The sequence below is a fragment of the Pelobates fuscus genome, chromosome 1 (assembly GCF_036172605.1).
Source record: "Pelobates fuscus isolate aPelFus1 chromosome 1, aPelFus1.pri, whole genome shotgun sequence".
Classification (NCBI taxonomy): Eukaryota; Metazoa; Chordata; class Amphibia; order Anura; family Pelobatidae; genus Pelobates; species Pelobates fuscus.
In genome coordinates, this window is record NC_086317.1 from 208,495,929 (window position 1) to 208,522,686 (window position 26,758).

The 26,758-nt window shown below is 41.4% G+C and overlaps 1 protein-coding gene across 1 annotated transcript in view; it reads right to left on the bottom strand.

Moving 5' to 3' along the window:
• Window positions 1–223: 223 nt before the first annotated feature.
• Window positions 224–26,758, bottom strand: part of XKR8 (XK related 8) — a 36,426-nt gene continuing 9,891 nt past the window's right edge. Inside the window, exons 2-3 of the mRNA XM_063444459.1 lie at window positions 2,073–2,278; window positions 224–1,663 (exon numbers count right to left, since the gene is read on the bottom strand). Of these exons, the coding sequence (XP_063300529.1) occupies window positions 924–1,663; window positions 2,073–2,278 (946 nt within the window). The 3' untranslated portion in view covers window positions 224–923. The remainder of the gene's footprint in view (window positions 1,664–2,072; window positions 2,279–26,758) is intronic.

Here is a 26,758-nt window from a genome sequence, read left to right on the forward strand (position 1 = left end):
TGGTGCAATGGACTTGTGCTAATTATGCATTGCAAAACACAGCTACAGCACCAGCTTGGCTATTTAAGCGTTAAATGTTGTAAGTTGACTTTTTATTCATTACAATTTGTTTTTAGAGAATAAACCCAGCTCTTGCATAAAACTAAACAGATACATTATGTACTAATACCTTGTCTGCTGATTATTCATTATTTGGTCATAAGTGAGAGAAGTGTGTGTGTGTGTGTGTACAGAATAGTACTATTTCACAGCAGATAATATATTAAAAAATTACAATTCCATTGCTTTCTGTAACTAAGTCACAAAACTGTAGTGACTAGTAATGGAAAGACGGGAAGCCAGAAGACAGGAAAAGCTGCATCTAGCTACAGGCCTTTCAATTGTCTCAGTTAGGCAGGACAGCACAGATTTCCTGTCTCACTATCCAGATTTTGTTCACTGGCGTTCTGCATCTAGGACACTGACCTCAGCCAACACATTATTAGGCATGCTCATGCTGTGCTGACGACACAAAGACTATGCAGAGAGGTCCTCAACGGTGCTCTTTCTGCATGGTCAGCTCTCAGTTGGGCGGCCTGAAGGCTGTCAGCCAGTCTTGCGAACAATAAAACTAGTAAACAATTGGTACACTGATTAATATGTACTTGGCAGAGTTACGCTGTTAGTCTTAAGCTTTTTAAATAAATAATTTTGTTAATCATGAGGTCTATCACTTATCCTATAAAAATATTAAACACCACATGTATATTTATGGTTGACATCTTGGAGTTGTCTCACCAGTTAACCAATAGAAGATTGTTGTCTAAAAGACACTTTTAGTAAGAGCCAAACAGTTTCTGGGGCTTAAAATTAAATGACTAATGTACCAAACTCTATTATTTAGCTTTAGTTCAGTGAATTTACAGCACAAAGACATAACATCTTTACCATGTATGGCCACCTTGGCACAAAGTGGCACCACGGGTTAGTTCCATTTCCAAAAACATCTGCTTCCACGTCTGTAGCATTCTGGGATGTTTGGGGGCTGCAGGCACTTTATATACAAGCAGGCTTTTGTTGCTTATTTCTCCATTTCTACTGCCATCTGGTTCATCATAGCACTCTTTAGTGTCAGTGCTAACATTGGGATGCAAGTATACGTAATAAAGCACTCTCACTGCAAGCCCTATAAATAACGCTAGCCCAACAACCAAGAAAATAGTAAGTTCATACGCATCTAAAACAGTTGAGTATCCTAAGTATTTCCACGAAAGGAGCAGTATTGTATTGTCTGACATGATGAATACATAGTAGAAAATGCATCTGTAGATTGTTTTTCCTTCAGAGATGTTAAACCAGGAAAAGTACAGGACTCCTGCAACAATAGCTCTGTAGAAATATTCAAAGAGTGTGTGCTTCATAAAGTCTGTCTTTTGCAGTCCTGCCCAAAGAAAGAAAACAGCCCAAAGGAGAAAATAGTGCAGTGTAATCCATAAGTGGAAGACGGATGTAAAGAGTGTGATGCATATAATACGAGAAAAAATTAGAAGAATGTTCCATAAGAAGTAGACAAGTGAAGAGAGGAAGTCCAACTTCTGCTTATCTTTCAAAAAGAATCTCAATGACTGGTGGTAGTCTAAAATCGCCCAGCTAATTGAAATAAACGACACAGAAATGCCCAAATCTAGAAGAAAAACAAACAAAAACAAATGGTTGTATAATTTTGCACCTATTTTACATTAGAATCTTAAGGGATCAATGGATCCAACCAGAACAAATTTATGATATGCTATATGATATGAAAACATATATTATGAGGCATGTGATAGTGTATAAATAAATGATATATATATGTATATTTTGGTTTGGATCCAGAATGACGTGACTGCAAGCTAGTAAAAACTATACTGCGCCAATACTGCTGAAACTGCAACTGGATTGAATTGGCTTTGGCAATATTTGTGTTTTTCATTATTTTAAAAACACCAACAAACAATGATTATGTGGAAAATAAACATATACATATTTTCTATTTATTAAACACTAAAAGACAGTCCCAAACTTCTTGTCAAGCTTATAAATTGCATACTCACACTGAAAGGTTTGTATTATCCCTCTCTGTAACATAATATATAAGAGCAGGATGAGTTGAGGAGTGTTCTCCAGGAAAGTCTCTATTAGCCGCATCATGCTGATATCATGGGTGACTAGGTAGGCATCCTCCTGATACTGCTTCGACAAAGTACTCCCAACTTTACTTCTATACGCTGCCACCCCCACCTCTAATGAATGTATACACCTGGGGAGATGGAAAAATAAAGAATTTCAATGACTTTAATCCTAAAAACTACTAGTGTTATTTATATCTTACATCTCATGTGTGGTCAAGATCTTTCTTCCTAACATATGCACAAACTCATACTCCTTTAAGATGCCAGGAAATGCCAAATCACATAAACCGTGGCAGCAGCTCCTAATTGTAGGAAGCATACTCTCCACTCAAGTAAAACCTCCCTCTGAATTTTACTTGCCTGGGGTGCCCTATGGCTTGACAGATTGAAATAATATTCACAAGTGGAACATTTTTATTTACACAAGGTGATTAAACAAACATACTTATAACACCATTTATATAAATTACTGGCATATTTAGTGCTTTGGTACTTTTGAAACACACTCATAGGTGCAGCAGATTACATTGAACTTTATTTCTATGGTGGCTAGTTAATCACTCTCGGTCATTGAGCTAAGTTTCCAACTCTCTGGCATCAGTAGTCCATTAACACTACAGTGGGAGTGTTCCTTTAATAAATGATGTATTGAGAATAGAATTCTGTGCCTAAAGGCACTTGACATTCAAATCATTCTCGAAGACATCCCCTGCTCCCCCCTGCGCAACACTGCCAGATAAAGTATAAAGGGACACTAAAGGTACGAGGACAACTATAGCTTATTGTATTTGTTCAGGGGAGTATAATCAATCTCTGCAGATTGCAGGAAACAGTATATTTTCATAACGTAGACGTGAAACTTCTCAAAAAATACTCTCCAACAGATTAGGTCCCCTACTGCTGAAACTCGTCCACCCAGACCAAACCGGATTTATACCCGGGAGAGAGGCCGGGGATAGCACCCTACGAACCCTTTCTATCCACCACCTAGCACTACAAAACAAGATTCAGACCCTCCTCCTGTCCACGGATTCGACCGTGTTAACTGGTCCTTCCTTATGAGCATACGGAGGGAAATGGGCCTGGGGGACCACATGATGCTATGGATTAAAGAACTATACAACGGCCTAAACGCAAAGGTTAGGGTTAACGGAGCACTCACAGACTCATTCCAGATACGGAATGGTACGAGACAGGGCTGCCCACTCTCCCCCATGCTTTCCGCACTCTCCTTGGAGCCTTTTCTAGAGGCAGTATGGCAGTCGGAGGACATACAGGGTTTCCTGTTGCAGGCCTCAACACACAAAGTAGCCGCCTACGCGGACGACCTCCTATTCTATATCTCCAACCCGGAGAACACACTACCCGGCCTGATGACATTACTTGAGGAATACGGACACCTGTCAAATTTTAAAATAAATATGACAAAATGCGAAGTACTAAACCTCACGGTACCTACACCAGAAGCTGAAGCCCTGAAATGCCAATACCCCTTCCGCTGGTGTTCGTCCCACATGCGCTACCTTGGAATAGCCCTCACCGCAGACATGTTAGAACTATACCAGGTGAATTACCAGCCCCTTCTCCAACTAATTCAACAAGACCTGAAGAAATGGATGTATCCCCATATATCCTGGTTCGGTAGAATCGCGGTGCTAAAGATGAATGTATTGCCTAGAATACTCTACTTGTACCAAACAATACCCCTGGCCCTGCCAGCAGCTTTCTTCTCGTCGTTACGTACCGCCATGATCCGCAATGTTTGGAACGGACACCAGACGCAACTCCGCCACGATCTCCTATGCCTCTCGAGACCCTGGGGGGGCTTGGCTTTCCCAGACATGCGCAAATACCATCAAGCGGCTATCCTACAGAGGTTTCTAGATTGGCACGCACACCCAAATTACAAACAATGGGTTACACTAGACAAGGGACACCTTCACCCAACCCTGATTCTGAGGGTGTGGAACACGGGTAGCTCAACGCCAACCACACTAGACCCAGACTCTACAGTAGCTCACACGTTGAGGGTTTGGGACCGCCTCAGAGGAGCCACCCAAGTGTCCCCAACGCCGAGCCCACTGATTCAAGTACAGCACAACCCCAAAATAGGAGAGGGAGTAGCTGTCAGGATTACTGTTTGATCCAGCATGTAGAACTGTATAGCACGGATGACAAATAAGTAACGTATTACCGGTCCTTAGAATGGCCGGATTTAACGTACATAGAATAGTCAAAAATACTAGCCGAGGTCAGGGAACACAGAAAGGGACGCAGCGATGAGGAAAGCCAGGAGTCAGGATACCAGAACATAGAGAAGTCAATAAACAAAGCCAAAGTCAAAAACCAGGTAGAAAACTACAGGGAGTGCAGAATTATTAGGCAAATTAGTATTTTGACCACATCATCCTCTTTATGCATGTTGTCTTACTCCAAGCTGTATAGGCTCGAAAGCCTACTACCAATTAAGCATATTAGGTGATGTGCATCTCTGTAATGAGAAGGGGTGTGGTCTAATGACATCAACACCCTATATCAGGTGTGCATAATTATTAGGCAACTTCCTTTCCTTTTGCAAAATGGGTCAAAAGAAGGACTTGACAGGCTCAGAAAAGTCAAAAATAGTGAGATATCTTGCAGAGGGATGCAGCACTCTTAAAATTGCAAAGCTTCTGAAGCGTGATCATCGAACAATCAAGCGTTTCATTCAAAATAGTCAACAGGGTCGCAAGAAGCGGGTGGAAAAACCAAGGCGCAAAATAACTGCCCATGAACTGAGAAAAGTCAAGCGTGCAGCTGCCAAGATGCCACTTGCCACCAGTTTGGCCATATTTCAGAGCTGCAACATCACTGAAGTGCCCAAAAGCACAAGGTGTGCAATACTCAGAGACATGGCCAAGGTAAGAAAGGCTGAAAGACGACCACCACTGAACAAGACACACAAGCTGAAACGTCAAGACTGGGCCAAGAAATATCTCAAGACTAATTTTTCTAAGGTTTTATTGGACTGATGAAATGAGAGTGAGTCTTGATGGGCCAGATGGATGGGCCCGTGGCTGGATTGGTAAAGGGCAGAGAGCTCCAGTCCGACTCAGACGCCAGCAAGGTGGAGGTGGAGTACTGGTTTGGGATGGTATCATCAAAGATGAGCTTGTGGGGCCTTTTCGGGTTGAGGATGGAGTCAAGCTCAACTCCCAGTCCTACTGCCAGTTTCTGGAAGACACCTTCTTCAAGCAGTGGTACAGGAAGAAGTCTGCATCCTTCAAGAAAAACATGATTTTCATGCAGGACAATGCTCCATCACACGCGTCCAAGTACTCCACAGCGTGGCTGGCAAGAAAGGGTATAAAAGAAGAAAATCTAATAACATGGCCTCCTTGTTCACCTGATCTGAACCCCATTGAGAACCTGTGGTCCATCATCAAATGTGAGATTTACAAGGAGGGAAAACAGTACACCTCTCTGAACAGTGTCTGGGAGGCTGTGGTTGCTGCTGCATGCAATGTTGATGGTGAACAGATCAAAACACTGACAGAATCCATGGATGGCAGGCTTTTGAGTGTCCTTGCAAAGAAAGGTGGCTATATTGGTCACTGATTTGTTTTTGTTATGTTTTTGAATGTCAGAAATGTATATTTGTGAATGTTGAGATGTTATATTGGTTTCACTGGTAAAAATAAATAATTGAAATGGGTATATATTTGTTTTTTGTTAAGTTGCCTAATAATTATGCACAGTAATAGTCACCTGCACACACAGATATCCCCCTAAAATAGCTATAACTAAAAACAAACTAAAAACTACTTCCAAAACTATTCAGCTTTGATATTAATGAGTTTTTTGGGTTCATTGAGAACATGGTTGTTGTTCAATAATAAAATTAATCCTCAAAAATACAACTTGCCTAATAATTCTGCACTCCCTGTATAAACAGGAACGCGCTCTCGGACAACAACAAGGGAAACCACTACAGGGCACTGAGCAGGATGAGAACTGGGCCTAAATACCCCTCCTCTAGATCTGTAACCGGCCTTTGACCCCAAAGTCAGTTACCAGGCTTTATTTGCATAATTGTTGCTCAGCATTAACCCTTCTGTGGATTAGGTTGCTGCTCGGCACAACTTTTCCTCTATTCATAAGCGGATGAATACGTGACAGTACCCCCACAAGCATGGGACTTCATCGATGAGGGAGACCACATCCCCATACACAAAATGCTGGCCAACGCGGACCTGAAACCACTAAGAGAACTGACGGACGACTCTCCACCGTCGATCATACAAACATTCCGCTACGCACAACTCCAAAATTTCTACTGATCACTTCCAAACAGAGATACACTACATCGAGACCTAACATGGTTCGAAGGCCTCTGCGACAACAAAACGACTCTTGACAAAGCCCTCTCCCTCCTCTACCAACATCTCCTAGTTGGACATCTCGACACCAAAAACACCTACAGGAGAAGCTGGGAGCGACTGCTGGAGAAGACATTCACCGAGGCCCAATGGGAAAAAATACTGATCCTACACCATAAAAGCTTGTCCAGCACCTATTACCAGGAAACTAACTTCAAACTACAAGCACAGTGGTACAAAACACCCGACAATCTACACAGAATCTTCCCAATGACACCAAACGAGTGTTGGAGGTGTGGAACAGGCCCAGGAACTATAACACACATATGGTGGGATTGTCCACACATCACAACATACTGGGATCAAGGAAATACTGGGTGACACAGGAGAATTCGATAAAGAACTAGCCCTGCTGCACTCCACACCAATCCCTATTGGAACATACCGAAAATCCATACTCCGACACCTCCTGAATGCAGCCAAAGCCCTGATCCCGCAACACTGGAAACAAACTAAAATCCCTACAATAACACAGTGGCCGGAAAAAGTAGATGGGATATACACCGCAGAATCGGTGCAGGCCACACTAATGGGTACGGAGGAGAGACACACGGATAGATGGCGACCATGGTTGGTCTATGTGGCGAGACGGATGGCAGAGGCGAGGGAGAGCACAAGACCATAAGAGATAAGCAAGGAGCAGGATTGGAAGGCCTCCCCGCATCCCTATAAGGGACGCCCACGGTGAAGAGCAGGACCACCTGCCCCTTGGGAAGTAGCTCAGGTACCTTCCCTTACCCACCCCCCCCTCCCTTTCCCTGCTCCCCCCCCCCACTGACCTAACTTTACACAGCTCTAACCAACCACTCTAATAGCTCTGGCGCTCTCAACCCCCGCTAAAGCCATATGATACCACACTTACCATCCACCCTAACACCCCACAACACAAACAAAAAAGGGAGGGGGGAAAAACACGAGACGGGTACCCACAACACATCAAACCGAAGAAACTGCAAGCTAACACGCAGTGGATAGCGCCCCACAGGCGCTCCAGAAACCACAAAAAGCTGAACTCAACAAAACCCGCTCCAAAGAACGAAACTCACACGCCACGCTCCCAAAAACCACGCAGAGCGAATTGGACATCACAAGTCAACACATTCAACATAAACCTTACACTATTTCGATAGCAGGGACAACAACACTAGGGACAAGACAACATGGTATAGGAAAATCCTCAACACCAAGAGACCTTCACGAAGCAAATGCTTATACAAGGCTACCAAAACGCAAACTAAAACGGGTCACACACCATTACACACTCATCTCATCGCACTAATTCTTTCCTCTCTAAAACCCACCAAACCAGCAAAACACATACTTACTCCATGTGACCTGAATAGTTGCATGCTATGATGTTGACACTCGCTTAACTGCCGTTAAATGCTTTCAGTTGATAGGCCCTGCGAAGCCACATTGTCACCTCCTGATAGGGAGACCTCAGAGTCTCACTTATGCTATGACTATATGCCGTTACAAAACTTTAATAAAGCATTTGATAATTTAAAAAAAATAATAATAATCTACAAAATGTATTCAAAATTAACATGTAAAAGGGGACAGGGGGAGGTTACCGTATATACTCGAGTATAAGCCAACCCGAATATAAGCCAGGCCCCTAATTTTACCTAAAAAAACTGGGAAAACTCTTTGACTCGAGTATAAGACTAGGGTGGGAAATGCAGCAGCTACTGGTAAATTTCTAAATAAAATTAGATCCTAAAAAAATTATGTTAATTGAATATTTATTTACAGTGTGTGTATATAATTAATGCAGTGTGTGTATGAATGCAGTGTGTGTGTATGAGTGCAGTGTGTGTGTATGAATGCAGTGTGTGTGTATGAGTGCAGTGTGTGTGTGTGAGTGCAGTGTGTGTGTGTATGAGTGCAGTGTGTGTGTGTATGAGTGCAGTGTGAGTGCAGTGTGTGTGTATGAGTGCAGGGTGTGTGTATGAGTGCAGTGTGTGTGTGTATGAGTGCAGTGTGTATGTATGAGTGCAGTGTGTGTGTATGAGTGCAGTGTGTGTGTATGAATGCAGTGTTTGTATGAATGCAGTGTGTGTGTATGAATGCAGTGTGTGTGTGAGTGCAGTGTGTGCAGTGTGTGTATATGAATGAAGTGTGAGTGTGTGTGATGCAGTGTGTGTTTGTGTATGTGTTTCTGCTCTATCGGAACTTAGACTACTGACATTTAGATGTGCCATCTGCCACCAGGAAGTTACTTCAGAGCTGCTTAGTAAATAGGTCTTCCAGCTTGTCCCCTTTTTGTACCTGCAGTGCCAATAAAACGAAATGGCTTTAGTGCAAGATTTTCTGTGATGAATGATGGCTTTCAGCTGTGCTTCATCGTATAGATGAGAGCAGTAATGTATAGAGGACAGGAGCTAGACAAGTCAGAATATAATGCAGTACGCTGACCTTTATATAATTATTTATTTTTAAATTATTATTTTAATATTTTTTTTAATTATTATTTTCTTTATTTAATTTTTTTTTCGTCCCCCCTCCCTGCTTGATACATGGCAGGGAGGGGGGCTCTCCTTCCCTGGTGGTCCAGTGGCATTGGTAGTTTAGTGGGGGGGCTGCAGAGCTCTTACTTACCTCTCCTGCAGCTCCTGTCAGCTCCCTTCTCCTCCACGCCGGTCCGTGCAGCTCCTCTGTCAGCTCACACTGTAAGTCTCGCGAGAGCCGCACTATGACCCCGCGGCTCTCGCGAGACTTACACTGGGAGCTGACCGAGGTGCTGAAAGGACCGGCGCGGAGGAGGGAGCTGACAGGAGCTGCAGGAGAGGTAAGTAAACGCTCTGCAGCCCCCACAGCCCCCAGTCTGTATTATGGCAATGCAAATTGCCATAATAAAAAAGAAACTGCTATGTTTATTAATGGGTTAAACCTTCCCACAAATCCTCTAGTGGCTGTCTCATTGACAGCCGCTAGAGGCGCTTGCGTGATTCTCACTGTGAAAATCACAGTGAGAGCACGCAAGCGTCCATAGGAGAGCATTGTAAATGCTTTCCTATGAGACAGGCTGAATGTGCGCGCAGCTCTTGCCGCGCATGCGCATTCAGCCGAAAGGGAGGATCGGAGGCGGAGAGCTCCCCGCCCGGCGCTGGAATAAAGGTACGTTTTAACCCTTTACTCTCCCCAGAGCCCGGCGGGAGGGGGGCCCTGAGGGTGGGGGCACCCTCAGGGCACTATAGTGCCAGGAAAACGAGTATGTTTTCCACGCACTATAGTGGTCCTTTAAGGTAAATTGGTATCAAAAGATAGAGGTTTGCAAGTGTTCAATGAGAGATAAGTGTGTGTGTAAGATACTCTAACGTCTGGGTGTGGTCCCCTCAGCCTTCACCAATAGTACATAACATAAACAAAGATTAGACGGAATATCTTACATATAAATAACAGTAGAAATTCAGATGGTGTGAGTATCGTTCCTATAACAGGATAAAAAACAAAGGGAACAAATAATAGTGCAGTATCGTTGGTACTGACAGGGGCAATTGTATTATTCCCAATGGGATCCCAATGAATTTGCACTCACAAACAAGGAGCCAATCAATATCCGGCTCAGATCATCAGCTTTGTGGGGTATCAGAGGTCCCACTCCCTCCTTTGTGTGTGCAGGGTCTTCCTTTGGTTGCAATCACAGGCATGCAGTAGTAGTAATTAAAGTGCTTTATTCCATAAAGTGCACAAGTATAATAAAAATAAATAAAAACCTTACAGTCTGTACTGGTTAGTCTTGGATAGGGTAGCAATACGCGTTTCGCCTCTCTAGGAGGCTTCCTCAGTTGCTGGTCTAGTGTCCTAGGGGTTGTCGTTCTTTTAAATCCGTTTCTTAACTCGTGTAGTGTGTTACTTCCGGGTCGCGTCTGTTCCTTACGTATTTCCGGTTTGCGTTCCACCGTTGGAACGCATAGAGGAGATGGTCGCAGACTTCCTATGTGTCTGTCTGTTGGAACGCATCCTTGCGTTTCACTCCGCCATTGGTTTCCGTTCTGGATAGTATTTACAATGTTCGTTTAGGTTCTTATTATAGTCCCAATATTGTTGAACTCCAAAATATTTCTCAAATGAAAAATAGAAGAAAAGGGGAGACAAAGGATAGGTAGGGGTAGTCAGGGATCGAAATGCATTATTTTTTTTTGCAGTTATAATCACCATTCCCTAATATCATAATTAAATACTTATGTAGCCAGTGATTATATACAGTATCTTAAAGTGCTTCCAAATGTGTACCATTTCATACCTATATATTTGTTCTTTATGTACTAATGTGCAAAGGGCTTGCTGGTATTACTTAGATATTGCCAAAAATACTCCCATTGGCAAAAATAAATGGTAGTATAAACATGATTATAAATACGAAGTGGGTGAGCTAGTCACCGGATATTTGTATATCTCAGTTTTAATAGACCATTAAAATAAAAAAAAGGTATAAAATGGCAATGTGTAAAAATGCATACAATGAGTGCTTAGTGGGAGTGTCAATCATCATAAAATCACTAGGACATCCCATATGTACAATATTAAGTGCATAAACTTGCAGTAGGATACTTTCTCCGGACAAGGGCAAATGTGGTGATATGTAGATACTCATAGTTAGCAAACAGTATTTCACCGATAATTTTGTAAAAGATTTCATTAAAAATGGCAAACTTCAAAATCAAGGTTGAGGCCGTGGGGGACTAATGTTTTAAAATTATAAATAAATTTAATTTCTTCTTTTCCTAATTGTTTTATATAGTCCCCTCCTCTCCAATCTTTCTTTACTTCTTTAATAGCACAAAAGAACAGGCTCTCTGGGTTTTGGTTATGTGCTTGTTTAAAATGTAGCGGAACACTATGGGTCTCCATTCCATTTCTAATATTCCTTATGTGCTCCGCTATCCTAATTTTGAGGGGCCGAATTGTTCTCCCTACATATAATAAGTTGCACGGGCACTTGAGGATATATATAATGCCCTTCGTGTGACACGTTAGATGGTCTGTTATCGTGTAGGGTCGTTTTATTATATTTTCTATATCTGTCAGGTGTCTTTTATTGCTATTGGTGGTTCTACAAGGGAGGCACATTCCACATCCATAAAAACCCTTTAGGTCCTGTATAAGATGGTTGTTTTTTTTAGGGCTTAAGTGGCTTTTAACTAAATAACTCTTAAGATTTCTTGCTCCCCTATATGTGATTCTTGGTCGTGAAGGTAAAATCTTTTTTAAAATAGGGTCGTTCCTAAGAAGGTGCCAATACTTTTTGATGGCCTTTTGAATATTTTTGTTTTGCCCATTATAGTTACAGATAAATGGTATTTCATTCTTATTAAGGGCTTCCCTTTTAGGTTTATATTTTATTAGTTCCCTCCTTGGTTTCCCTTTTACTTCTTCTATGTCTCTTTCCAAGGCTAGTGTGTCGTATCCTTTTTCCTGAAATTGTTGCTTTATATAATTAACTTGTTCTGTATAATCTGTGTCATTCTTGCAGTTCCGTCGTATTCTTAGGAACTGGCTTTTTGGTGCGTTTTCAAGCCATGGATGATGGTGGCAACTGTTTCTATCAATATATCCATTCGCATCTACAGGTTTAAAATGGTTCTTGGTAATTATATTTGAATCTTGGATGTTAATGTTGAGATCTAGGAAATGGATCTCCTCCTCACTGTATGTGCTAGTTAAATTAATTCCCCAATCATTGGAGTTTAAGTATTTAATGAAATCCTCCAGTTGGTCTCTGTTGCCTTTCCAAATAAAGAAAATGTCGTCTATGAAACGGCAATAGGACACCAAGTTTGCTACCCAGTCATGACCCTGGGTCACATGTGTCTCTTCCCAAAAGGCCATGAACAAATTGGCGTAACTGGGAGCAAACTTGGTGCCCATCGCCGTTCCACAGACTTGCAGATACATATCTCCCTCGAACCAAAAAAAATTATTTGTTAAAATTAATAAAATACCTTCTAGTATAAAATTCACTTGTTCCATTTTAAAATTTGATTTTAATAAAAAGTGTTTAACTGCTGCTATCCCTTTTTCGTGCGGGATTCTACTATAGAGGGAGGTGACATCACATGTTACCAACAAATTTCCTGTTTGCCATTCTGTTTCCTCTAGTATCTGTAAAACGTGCATCGTGTCTTTAAGATACGATGGGGTTTTCGTGACTATCGGTTGGAGAAGAACATCTATATACTCCGATATCCTAGTGGATATGGAGTCTATACCTGATGTAATAGGTCTTCCTGGAGGGTTCGTAGTGTTCTTATGTACTTTCGGTAAGTGGTAAAACACAGGGATTTTGGGGTTTTTAATCCAAAGGTATTCTGCTTCTTTTTCATTTAAAATTCCTACTTCTTTCCCTTTATTAACATATTCCTTAAAGGTGATTGTGACTTCTTTTAGAGGGTTATTTTTTAATTTTTTGTATGTTGTAGGGTCTGACAGTATTCTTAGTGCTTCCTCTATATATTGTGCTTTATTAAAAATTACGATTCCTCCTCCTTTATCCGCTGGTTTCACTACCCAGTCTCTATTATTCTGGATGCTTTTGTGTCCTATTGCCGTTTCATAGACGACATTTTCTTTATTTGGAAAGGCAACAGAGACCAACTGGAGGATTTCATTAAATACTTAAACTCCAACGATTGGGGAATTAATTTAACTAGCACATACAGTGAGGAGGAGATCCATTTCCTAGATCTCAACATTAACATCCAAGATTCAAATATAATTACCAAGAACCATTTTAAACCTGTAGATGCGAATGGATATATTGATAGAAACAGTTGCCACCATCATCCATGGCTTGAAAACGCACCAAAAAGCCAGTTCCTAAGAATACGACGGAACTGCAAGAATGACACAGATTATACAGAACAAGTTAATTATATAAAGCAACAATTTCAGGAAAAAGGATACGACACACTAGCCTTGGAAAGAGACATAGAAGAAGTAAAAGGGAAACCAAGGAGGGAACTAATAAAATATAAACCTAAAAGGGAAGCCCTTAATAAGAATGAAATACCATTTATCTGTAACTATAATGGGAAAAACAAAAATATTCAAAAGGCCATCAAAAAGTATTGGCACCTTCTTAGGAACGACCCTATTTTAAATAAGATTTTACCTTCACGACCAAGAATCACATATAGGGGAGCAAGAAATCTTAAGAGTTATTTAGTTAAAAGCCACTTAAGCCCTAAAAAAACCAACCATCTTATACAGGACCTAAAGGGTTTTTATGGATGTGGAATGTGCCTCCCTTGTAGAACCACCAATAGCAATAAAAGACACCTGACAGATATAGAAAATATAATAAAACGACCCTACACGATAACAGACCATCTAACGTGTCACACGAAGGGCATTATATATATCCTCAAGTGCCCGTGCAACTTATTATATGTAGGGAGAACAATTCGGCCCCTCAAAATTAGGATAGCGGAGCACATAAGGAATATTAGAAATGGAATGGAGACCCATAGTGTTCCGCTACATTTTAAACAAGCACATAACCAAAACCCAGAGAGCCTGTTCTTTTGTGCTATTAAAGAAGTAAAGAAAGATTGGAGAGGAGGGGACTATATAAAACAATTAGGAAAAGAAGAAATGAAATTTATTTATAATTTTAAAACATTAGTCCCCCACGGCCTCAACCTTGATTTTGAAGTTTGCCATTTTTAATGAAATCTTTTAAAAAATTATCGGTGAAATACTGTTTGCTAACTATGAGTATCTACATATCACCACATTTGCCCTTGTCCGGAGAAAGTATCCTACTGCAAGTTTATGCACTTAATATTGTACATATGGGATGTCCTAGTGATTTTATGATGATTGACACTCCCACAAAGCACTCATTGTATGCATTTTTACACATTGCCATTTTATACCTTTTTTTGATTTTAATGGTCTATTAAAACTGAGATATACAAATATCCGGTGACTAGCTCACCCACTTCGTATTTATAATCATGTTTATACTACCATTTATTTTTGCCAATGGGAGTATTTTTGGCAATATCTAAGTAATACCAGCAAGCCCTTTGCACATTAGTACATAAAGAACAAATATATAGGTATGAAATGGTACACATTTGGAAGCACTTTAAGATACTGTATATAATCACTGGCTACATAAGTATTTAATTATGATATTAGGGAATGGTGATTATAACTGCAAAAAAAAATAATGCATTTTGATCCCTGACTACCCCTACCTATCCTTTGTCTCCCCTTTTCTTCTATTTTTCATTTGAGAAATATTTTGGAGTTCAACAATATTGGGACTATAATAAGAACCTAAACGAACATTGTAAATACTATCCAGAACGGAAACCAATGGCGGAGTGAAACGCAAGGATGCGTTCCAACAGACAGACACATAGGAAGTCTGCGACCATCTCCTCTATGCGTTCCAACGGTGGAACGCAAACCGGAAATACGTAAGGAACAGACGCGACCCGGAAGTAACACACTACACGAGTTAAGAAACGGATTTAAAAGAACGACAACCCCTAGGACACTAGACCAGCAACTGAGGAAACCTCCTAGAGAGGCGAAACGCGTATTGCTACCCTATCCAAGACTAACCAGTACAGACTGTAAGGTTTTTATTTATTTTTATTATACTTGTGCACTTTATGGAATAAAGCACTTTAATTACTACTACTGCATGCCTGTGATTGCAACCAAAGGAAGACCCTGCACACACAAAGGAGGGAGTGGGACCTCTGATACCCCACAAAGCTGATGATCTGAGCCGGATATTGATTGGCTCCTTGTTTGTGAGTGCAAATTCATTGGGATCCCATTGGGAATAATACAATTGCCCCTGTCAGTACCAACGATACTGCACTATTATTTGTTCCCTTTGTTTTTTTATCCTGTTATAGGAACGATACTCACACCATCTGAATTTCTACTGTTATTTATATGTAAGATATTCTGTCTAATCTTTGTTTATGTTATGTACTATTGGTGAAGGCTGAGGGGACCACACCCAGACGTTAGAGTATCTTACACACACACTTATCTCTCATTGAACACTTGCAAACCTCTATCTTTTGATACCAATTTACTCTTCCCCTTGCGAGTTAGTAAGTGAGTTTATACTGGAATATAATGTCGTTTCTGGAGAACAGAAACTATCAGACTAACAATATTGATATGTGTTTTGATAAACATACAGAGCAAACACAAATGCCAATTTATAATGATAAACACCAATCTAGATATAATCTAGAAAAGAACCTAATAAAGGAGATGAAAACGAAATGGGAAATAGCTACCCTTAAAAAAATATGTGAGGGACCAAACAACCCCTAGAGGACTTAGATTCCATAAAGATCCCAGTTTCGATAAAGAAGATCCACACTTCATGTCTGGATGGAATAAACTTTTAGATGGCTTCTCATACAGCATGATTGGCTACATAGTAGCAAGGAGAGAGGAAAATCTCCCAAAATTAGATGAAGAAATAAACAAATGGAAGAATAATTTGATAGAATCCACAAACCCAGAAATCTACAATAATATTCTGAAAGAGATTAAGACGAAAGTAGATAAAATAGAGTTAGATATAATAGAAATAAAAAAGAAAAAGTATCAAAGGGATGTCACAGATTACCGGACAGGGAACGTTAGGAACAAAAACCAAAAAGAGAATAGACATAAACAGTACCAGGGAAGAAATAACCGGGAAAAATGGAGAACAAACTACCCAAATCAATGGGAAAAAAAACCCAGGCCCAGCACATTTGAGGAAACTGTGAGAAGGGAAATGGACAAACCACAAAGAGATCGACTTGAAGAAAGAACAAGAAGAGTAAGAGAGAGAGAACAACAGACAAAACCACTACAGAGGAATGAAGAACGGAGGAGTAGATGGGAACCAAACAGAAAACTTGACCAATACCAGGAGAGCCAAACTCCCCATAGGGAACACCACCAATTCAGAAGAAACAAAGATCAGATAGAAGGAAAAGAGAAGCAGACGTCTAAGCCAAAGTCATACAGTGAGGTGGTCAAAGAAGGACCCCAAAGGTACCCTGAAGGTAATAAAGCGAATAGTTCTAAACACCCGATCACAACTAGGTTAGAACCACATAACCCCATGAATAGAAATAGAAGTATAAGCAGATCCCTACCCCCAGATACTCCCCCTTCACCTTCTTTTTTTCGGAAGGACCTGATCCAGAACAGGCGGAAGTGGACACAGAGTCCGCAAGCCTGGGAGATACCAGGAAAAAGACAAAGATCCACGGAAGGAGAAGAAGAAAGAGAAGAACCGGGAAGGAAACACAGGGAGAAGAGAGGCAAAACCTCAATGTAGACGGAATTTTTAATCTAACTACCCAACCCCTTACTGAAGAACAAGTGAATATTTTTAGGAAAGGTCTGAAATTTGCCCCTACTGCGGATTTTAATTCTTTTAACTTTTTTGTAGATATGAACCATTTTATCCGTAAGCTATGCTTAAAGAATTTTTTTTACAATAAGGAAGAAAGACAACAGAGTGAAGTAGAAGACGATTACCTTCACACATCACTAAGGGAAAAATCCGACTTTTTCCCAAGACATTTGATTTCAAGTGAAATAAAAACATTTGAGACCATGGTCATGGATGAAGTAGGCAAATTGAAAAAGATTAATAAATACCAACATAACTTATCAGTGAAAGAAAAAGCAACACTAAAAAGCATCCAGAATAATAGAGACTGGGTAGTGAAACCAGCGGATAAAGGAGGAGGAATCGTAATTTTTTATAAAACACAATATATAGAGGAAGCACTAAGAATACTGTCAGACCCTACAACATACAAAAAATTAAAAAATAACCCTCTAAAAGAAGTCACAATCACCTTTAAGGAATATGTTAATAAAGGGAAAGAAGTAGGAATTTTAAATGAAAAAGAAGCAGAATACCTTTGGATTAAAAACCCCAAAATCCCTGTGTTTTACCACTTACCGAAAGTACATAAGAACACTACGAACCCTCCAGGAAGACCTATTATATCAGGTATAGACTCCATATCCACTAGGATATCGGAGTATATAGATGTTCTTCTCCAACCGATAGTCACGAAAACCCCATCGTATCTTAAAGACACGATGCACGTTTTACAGATACTAGAGGAAACAGAATGGCAAACAGGAAATTTGTTGGTAACATGTGATGTCACCTCCCTCTATAGTAGAATCCCGCACGAAAAAGGGATAGCAGCAGTTAAACACTTTTTATTAAAATCAAATTTTAAAATGGAACAAGTGAATTTTATACTAGAAGGTATTTTATTAATTTTAACAAATAATTTTTTTTGGTTCGAGGGAGATATGTATCTGCAAGTCTGTGGAACGACGATGGGCAGCAAGTTTGCTCCCAGTTACGCCAATTTGTTCATGGCCTTTTGGGAAGAGACACATGTGACCCAGGGTCATGACTGGGTAGCAAACTTGGTGTCCTATTGCCGTTTCATAGACGACATTTTCTTTATTTGGAAAGGCAACAGAGACCAACTGGAGGATTTCATTAAATACTTAAACTCCAACGATTGGGGAATTCATTTAACTAGCACATACAGTGAGGAGGAGATCCATTTCCTAGATCTCAACATTAACATCCAAGATTCAAATATAATTACCAAGAACCATTTTAAACCTGTAGATGCGAATGGATATATTGATAGAAACAGTTGCCACCATCATCCATGGCTTGAAAACGCACCAAAAAGCCAGTTCCTAAGAATACGACGGAACTGCAAGAATGACACAGATTATACAGAACAAGTTAATTATATAAAGCAACAATTTCAGGAAAAAGGATACGACACACTAGCCTTGGAAAGAGACATAGAAGAAGTAAAAGGGAAACCAAGGAGGGAACTAATAAAATATAAACCTAAAAGGGAAGCCCTTAATAAGAATGAAATACCATTTATCTGTAACTATAATGGGCAAAACAAAAATATTCAAAAGGCCATCAAAAAGTATTGGCACCTTCTTAGGAACGACCCTATTTTAAATAAGATTTTACCTTCACGACCAAGAATCCCATATAGGGGAGCAAGAAATCTTAAGAGTTATTTAGTTAAAAGCCACTTAAGCCCTAAAAAAAACAACCATCTTATACAGGACCTAAAAGGTTTTTATGGATGTGGAATGTGCCTCCCTTGTAGAACCACCAATAGCAATAAAAGACACCTGACAGATATAGAAAATATAATAAAACGACCCTACACGATAACAGACCATCTAACGTGTCACACGAAGGGCATTATATATATCCTCAAGTGCCCGTGCAACTTATTATATGTAGGGAGAACAATTCGGCCCCTCAAAATTAGGATAGCGGAGCACATAAGGAATATTAGAAATGGAATGGAGACCCATAGTGTTCCGCTACATTTTAAACAAGCACATAACCAAAACCCAGAGAGCCTGTTCTTTTGTGCTATTAAAGAAGTAAAGAAATATTGGAGAGGAGGGGACTATATAAAACAATTAGGAAAAGAAGAAATGAAATTTATTTATAATTTTAAAACATTAGTCCCCCACGGCCTCAACCTTGATTTTGAAGTTTGCCATTTTTAATGAAATCTTTAAAAAATTATCGGTGAAATACTGTTTGCTAACTATGAGTATCTACATATCACCACATTTGCCCTTGTCCGGAGAAAGTATCCTACTGCAAGTTTATGCACTTAATATTGTACATATGGGATGTCCTAGTGATTTTATGATGATTGACACTCCCACAAAGCACTCATTGTATGCATTTTTACACATTGCCATTTTATACCTTTTTTTGATTTTAATGGTCTATTAAAACTGAGATATACAAATATCCGGTGACTAGCTCACCCACTTCGTATTTATAATCATGTTTATACTACCATTTATTTTTGCCAATGGGAGTATTTTTGGCAATATCTAAGTAATACCAGCAAGCCCTTTGCACATTAGTACATAAAGAACAAATATATAGGTATGAAATGGTACACATTTGGAAGCACTTTAAGATACTGTATATAATCACTGGCTACATAAGTATTTAATTATGATATTAGGGAATGGTGATTATAACTGCAAAAAAAAAATAATGCATTTCGATCCCTGACTACCCCCTACCTATCCTTTGTCTCCCCTTTTCTTCTATTTTTCATTTGAGAAATATTTTGGAGTTCAACAATATTGGGACTATAATAAGAACCTAAACGAACATTGTAAATACTATCCAGAACGGAAACCAATGGCGGAGTGAAACGCAAGGATGCGTTCCAACAGACAGACACATAGGAAGTCTGCGACCATCTCCTCTATGCGTTCCAACGGTGGAACGCAAACCGGAAATACGTAAGGAACAGACGCGACCCGGAAGTAACACACTACACGAGTTAAGAAACGGATTTAAAAGAACGACAACCCCTAGGACACTAGACCAGCAACTGAGGAAGCCTCCTAGAGAGGCGAAATGCGTATTGCTACCCTATCCAAGACTAACCAGTACAGACTGTAAGGTTTTTATTTATTTTTATTATACTTGTGCACTTTATGGAATAAAGCACTTTAATTACTACTACTGCATGCCTGTGATTGCAACCAAAGGAAGACCCTGCACACACAAAGGAGGGAGTGGGACCTCTGATACCCCACAAAGCTGATGATCTGAGCCGGATATTGATTGGCTCCTTGTTTGTGAGTGCAAATTCATTGGGATCCCATTGGGAATAATACAATTGCCCCTGTCAGTACCAACGATACTGCACTATTATTTGTTCCCTTTGTTTTTTATCCTGTTATAGGAACGATACTCACACCATCTGAATTTCTACTGTTATTTATATGTAAGATATTCCGTCTAATCTTTGTTTACTTTAAGGTAAATGATTTTGTTTCAGGTTAAGGTCTGGAATGCTTAAATTTTGGACTAAAGAAAGAATTTGGATGTTTTGGTTTAAAGAAAGAATTTGTTTAGGTTTCGGGAGGGGTTACATTTATGGTTATGGAAAATGGGTTGTTGTAGAAACGTGGAGTTTATAGGGTTTTCTGCAAAGTATTCATCCTCCAATGTTTGATAGTAGAAATGCAGGAATTGTTATACAGTGTGAATCACTCAGTGCTGACGTGGCTCCTGCGGTCTGCCAGGATTACACGTCAATGCATGCACAATATTAAAACATTGAGGTCTCTATGGAAGTTCCCACAAGACTGGGAGCTTCCATAGATATTGACTATTTCACTTTTATTTAAATTCACTTAAAGTCCTATAGTGATCAAGTTCAGAGACAGCATAGAGTTGGGATTGAAAGGGGTGCGAGGTGAAATATCATTAACAAACTTTTGTTTAGTCATAAACAAATGAATAGCCATAGCTGTTTGGCTTGCTGTGGATTACATGAAGAAAAGGGTCTATTGTAAGGACAAAAAGGAGGTGGATATGGGGCACCCCTGCCTAATCGCATTGTTAATAGGGGAATCAGGGAGTACTGATCATTCACACGGACAGTAACCAAGAGATGGTAGAAAAGAGATTCCACCTACCTCATCCCAAACACCAACACCTCCAACACAAAAAAATAGATAAGACCAGTACACTCTTTCAAAAGCCTTTTCAGCATCAATGAAGAATGGAATATAGTGCGTGTTTTAGTAAAAGAAGTGATATGTGTGATGATAATAAAGTTAGTCTGTACAGTTGTCTCTATAGGGAATGAGCTCTGCTTGCTCCAAGTGGATCAGTTCGGGTAGAAGGGGCTTGAGGCGAAGAGCTACACTTTTGCACACAGCTTCAACATGATCTTTAATACATTACAAAGTTTAGGACATGGAAATCAAAAGTAACTGGGAAAACTGCCACACCTTGTAAAATCTCTAATCAGTGGCCTATGGACTTTAATTGATAGCATATATGTTGCGTAGAGATTTATTGCATGGATGACCTCAGTGGTGGGAATTACTCTTTAGTATTACAACCTCCAAAGTTTTTTCTATGGATTCAGAAGTACAGATTGTGTTGTGTGACTTAAAAATAACAGCTATGAAACTCATTTGCATGTAGAGTGTTGACTAAAGCTTAAAATATGAAAGGCCTTCTACTTACAGTCTGTGATACCAGACCAGCATATTGCTTTTTAAAATGTGTCTTAATTTTGGAAAACATGTAACATTTCTGTGACACTAACACTTCCATTTGTATGTCTACAATAATTTCACCCCTTATTATTATTAATAATAATATTTATGGAGCGCCAACAAGTTCTGCAGTGCAGTACAATGGGTGGACTATCAGACATGCATTTGTAACCAGACGAGTTGGACACACAGGAACAGAGGAAATGAGGGCCCTGCTCAATGAGTTTATATGCTAGAGGGAGTGGGGTATAGTGACACAAAAGGTAAGGGTAGGGTAGAAAAGTAGGTTGTTAGGATAGTGTTCACTGAGGGCTAGGTGTTGTTTTGATGACAGTTGCAGGAGAGGAAATGGGATGCGGTGAGAGAAAGCTGTTTACAGTTTAATTGATATGCTTTCCTAAAGAAGTAAGTTTTCAAAGATTTTTTTGAAGGAGTGGAGATTGGGTGAAAGTCTAACAGAGAGGGGAAGGGCGTTCCATAGGAATGGTGCAGCCCTAGAGAAGTCTTTAAGGTGAGCATCAGAGGTAGGAGTCCCTTATGGGACATATAGAGAACCAGTGGACAGGCTCCTCTTCAACACAATCTTTCAGATACTTGTTTACATGCAAACACACAAATTCATATTCACAGTCACAAAGATACAACACACTGACAAATAGGTACACACTACCAGATACAGACAAGCAAATACAAAAAGCAAGATACACACACCACGTAACAGACACACACAAATATACACTGCCAGGTATACAGATGCATAACAGACCTCCACACACATACACACTACCAGGCATAAAGCTCCATCAAAGTTCCATGTGTCTGGAAATATGTCTGGAGGGTGTGTATGTGTTTCAGCATGTATATGTAAGTACTTGTGTGTTTGGGAGCATATATATATGTGTGCATGTCGAAGAGTTTCTGGTCACTGGTTTTGTAGAGCAGACACCCTCCCCCTCATCCCCCTGGTGGAGGCTCTGCATACAGGTGTCAATAACATATATCTTCACTTTGCTTGGGGTGCTGCAGTTCTGTACACACTGAGTGATTTGGTCATCTGCCCTAGTAAACATTTTGCTGTGTGACTTCAGCTGACGGAGCTTGAAATATATGACACATGATCACTGTCCTCTTAAGATCAGAGCAATGTATTGGCAGGCGTTCAATTATACTGTAAATAGGAGCAGAGCGTCTGCCAGTAATCACATTGAGTGTCTACATACCAAGGCACTTCCATGTCTGTGTAACTAAATAGGCTAATCAGAATATAAAAAGTTATTTATATTTATGAAAAGATAACAGTTCCAATATTACGGGCTTTAATTTTTTTTTTTTTATATAACCTGAAGCACAATGGATTAGTCAATGTGTTCTGTTCCAAAATGTGGTCTGAAATACTAAAAGTGTGGCAATTACCATGGAAACAGTGGTACATTCTCCTAGGAACTCCTCACCTTTTACATTTTTACATCACATTTTAAAACAAAACCCTTTGATAAATCCTTGAGTTTTTTGATTGAAAAGGTAAGCTTATAAGAACCTTCCAAGATCACATATAATTATGAGTAAAAGGGAAAGAAGAACTTAATTTATGGTTTATGACTGTGTATCCTTCTCTGCCAAGAGGGCTTCCGGTGGTACTTGGTACTATTAGTAAAAACCAAAGAAAAAAAGTTACCTGCGCTCTCTCCTTAATCCCTATGTATATGTAAATAAATGGAGGTCATTTAGTTGCTCTAATGGCCACTGGAGGGAATGCCTGAGTGCCAACGTCAAAGCAGACCCCCCTAGACGGGTCCTACTCTGACCCTTCACCTTGCTTCCTTGAGTTTCTGGCAAATATATCTCTAATGAGACAGAGAGGGATAATTTTTATGTACACCCCTATATATTATTAACTCTTAATAGGGAACACATGGGATGGGCGGCTGCATTGTAACAAGGCTTAGTGATACAAAAAATGGATACAAATGCAGAAAGATTTATTGTTAAACACAAGAAAGGTTGCCTAAGAGGGTGAAAGCATGAAGGGCGACCAGCCTTTCCTCTAACACTCCCCCTAGGACTCAGGGGTAGGCAACCTTCGGCTCTACAGATGTTTTGGACTACATCTCCCATAATGCTTTTACAGCCATATTGCTGGCAAAGCATCAAGGGAGATGTAGTCCACAACATCTGTAGAGCCGAAGGTTGCCTACCCCTGCCCTAGGTATACCCACAGTAGTGAAAATAACTCATAGGGTATGAATAGAGTAAAAATTAAAAACTTATGTTTATTAAATTCTATTTAAAAATCTCTTTAAGGACAAAAATTGATAAAATAAGTGAAACACACAGTGTTGGTGAATTTAAAAAGGAAAGGTTCGATGCAGTCTAGATAGTCTCTTGTATATGTATATGTAGCTAACTGTAAGTAGTTGCTAATAAATTGATTTATACAGTAAAATACGGTAGTCTCTTGTATATAGAAGTGTAACTAACTGTAAGTTGTTACTAATGAATTGACTTCTACAATAGACACAGTAGTCAAGAATATATTTAAGAGATAAAGGTCAAAAGCTAGTAACTGTCAATAAGTTGCACTTAGTTGGATAGTATCTGATAGGACAGTGATGGCGAACCTTTTTGAGCCCGAGTGCCCAAACCGCAATACATGCCAACTTTTTTTTCCTTAAAGTGCCAACACGGCAATTAAACCTCAATACTGAGGTTTAAGTTTAGAAAAAAAAACTCGTACTGTTGTCCGAACTAATTAACAACTTTTGTTTTAAAAAAACACAACAACAGAGAGTTTAATGATACAAATTTTAAATAATGATATAAATAGATAAAATTAAGATTATATTTATTAGTATCTCCAACAAATGCAATACATACACACAGAGACTGCTGAATACAGAGACTGATGAATACACACACAGTCTGCTGAATACACATACAGACAGACTGCTGAGTACACACACACACACAGACTGCTGAGTACACACACACAGACTGCTGAGTACACACACACAGACTGCTGAATACATACACACACACACACACAGTCTGCTGAATACACATACAGACTAACTGCTGAATACATACACACACAGTCCGCTGAATACACACACACATACAGTCCGCTGAATACACACACTGCTGAATACACACACACAGAGTGCTGAATACACGCACACACACACAGACTGCTGAATACACACACATACTGCATTGAGGGGTGTAGTGTATGTGTTTGTGTGTGGGGTGCTGTGTGTGCTGTGTGTGAGGGGTGCTGTGTGTGTCTGAGGGTTGCTGTGTGTGTGTGTGAGGGTTGCTGTGTGTGTGTGAAGGGTGCTGTGTGTGTGTGTGTGTGAGGGGTGCTGTGAGTGTGTGTGTGTGTGTGAGGGGTGCTGGGGCTGTGTGTGTGTATGAGGGGTGCTGGGGCTGTGTGTGTGTATGAGGGGTGATGTGGCTGTGTGTGTGTGAGGGGTGCTGTGTGTGTATGAGGGGTGCTGTGTGTGTGGGGGGGTGCTGTGTGTGTGTGTGTGGGGGGGTGCTGTGTGTGTGTGTGTGGGGGTGCTGTGTGTGTGTGTGTGGGGGGGGGTGCTGTGTGTGTGTGTATGAGGGGTGCTGTGTGTTTGTGTGTGAGGGGTGTTGTGTGTGTGAGGGGTCCTGTGTGTGTGTGAGGGGTGCTGTGTGTGTGTGAGGGGTGGTGTGTGTGTGTGAGGGCTGGTGTGTGTGTGTGAGGGCTGGTGTGTGTGTGAGGGGTGGTGTGTGTGTGAGTGTATGAGGGGTGGTGTGTGTGTGTGTGTGTGTGTGTATATGAGGGGTGCTGGGTGGGGGTAGGGGTGCTGGGCAGGGGTAAGGGTGCTGTGCTGAGTAGGGCTGCTGTGTGTGTTGTGGGGTGCTGTGTATGGGGGGTAGGGGTGCTGTGTGTGGGGGGTAGAGTTGTGTGTGTGGGGGGGTAGGGATGCTTGGTGTAGGGTAGGGGAGGGAAGCTGGGTGTAGGGGAGGGGTGGGATGCTGGGTGTGGGGGATGGGAGGGATTCTGGGGGAATAGGTGTTGCTGGGAGGGGAGGGTTGCTGTGTGGGGGGTAGGGGAGCTGTGCTATGTGGGGGGTAGGGGTGCTGTGTGGGAGGGGGTAGGGGTGCTGTGTGGGAGGGGGTAGGGGTGCTGTTTGGGGGGTTGGGATGCTGTGGGGAGTAGGGGTGCTGTGGGGGGTAGGGGTACTGTGTGTGGGGGGTAGGGGTGCTGTGTGGGGGGGTAGGGGTGCTGTGGGGGGTGGGGGTACTGTGTGTGGGGGGTATGGGTGCTGTGGGGTAGGGGTGCTGTGGGGGGTAGGGGTACTGTGTGGGGGTAGGGGTTCTGTGTGGGGGTAGGGGTTCTGTGGGGGGGTAGGGGGTCTGTGTGGGGGGGTAGGGGTTCTGTGTGGGGGTAGGGGTACTGTGTGGAGGGTAGGGGTACTGTGTGGGGGGGTAGAGGTACTGTGTGTGGGGGGTAGGGGTGCTGTGCGGGGTAAGGGTACTGTGGGGGGTAGGGGTACTGTGTGTGGGGGTATGGGTGCTGTGGGGGTAGGGGTACTGTGTGTGGAGTAGGGGTACTGTGTGGGGGGGTAGGGGTACTGTGTGTGGGGGGTAGGGGTACTGTGTGTGGTGGTATGGGTGCTGTGGGGGGTAGGGGTACTGTGTGTGGGGGTAGGGGTGCTGTGGGGGGTAGGGGTACTGTGTGTGGTGGGTAGGGGTGCTGTGGGGGATAGGGGTACTGTGCGGGGTAGGGGTACTGTGTGTGGGGGTAGGGGTTCTGTGGGGGGTAGGGGTATGGGTGCTGTGGGGGGTAGGGGTACTGTGTGGGGGGATAGGGGTACTGTGTGTGGGGGGTAGGGGTACTGTGTGTGGAGGGTAGGGGTGCTGTGGGGGGTAGGGGTGCTGTGGCGGGTAGGGGTGCTGTGGCGGGTAGGGGTACTGTGTGTGGGAGGATAGGGGTACTGTGTGTGGGGGGTAGGGGTGCTGTGGGGAGTAGGGGTACTGTGTGTGGGGGGTAGGGGTACTGTGTGTGGGGGGTAGGGGTGCTGTGGGGGGTAGGGGTAC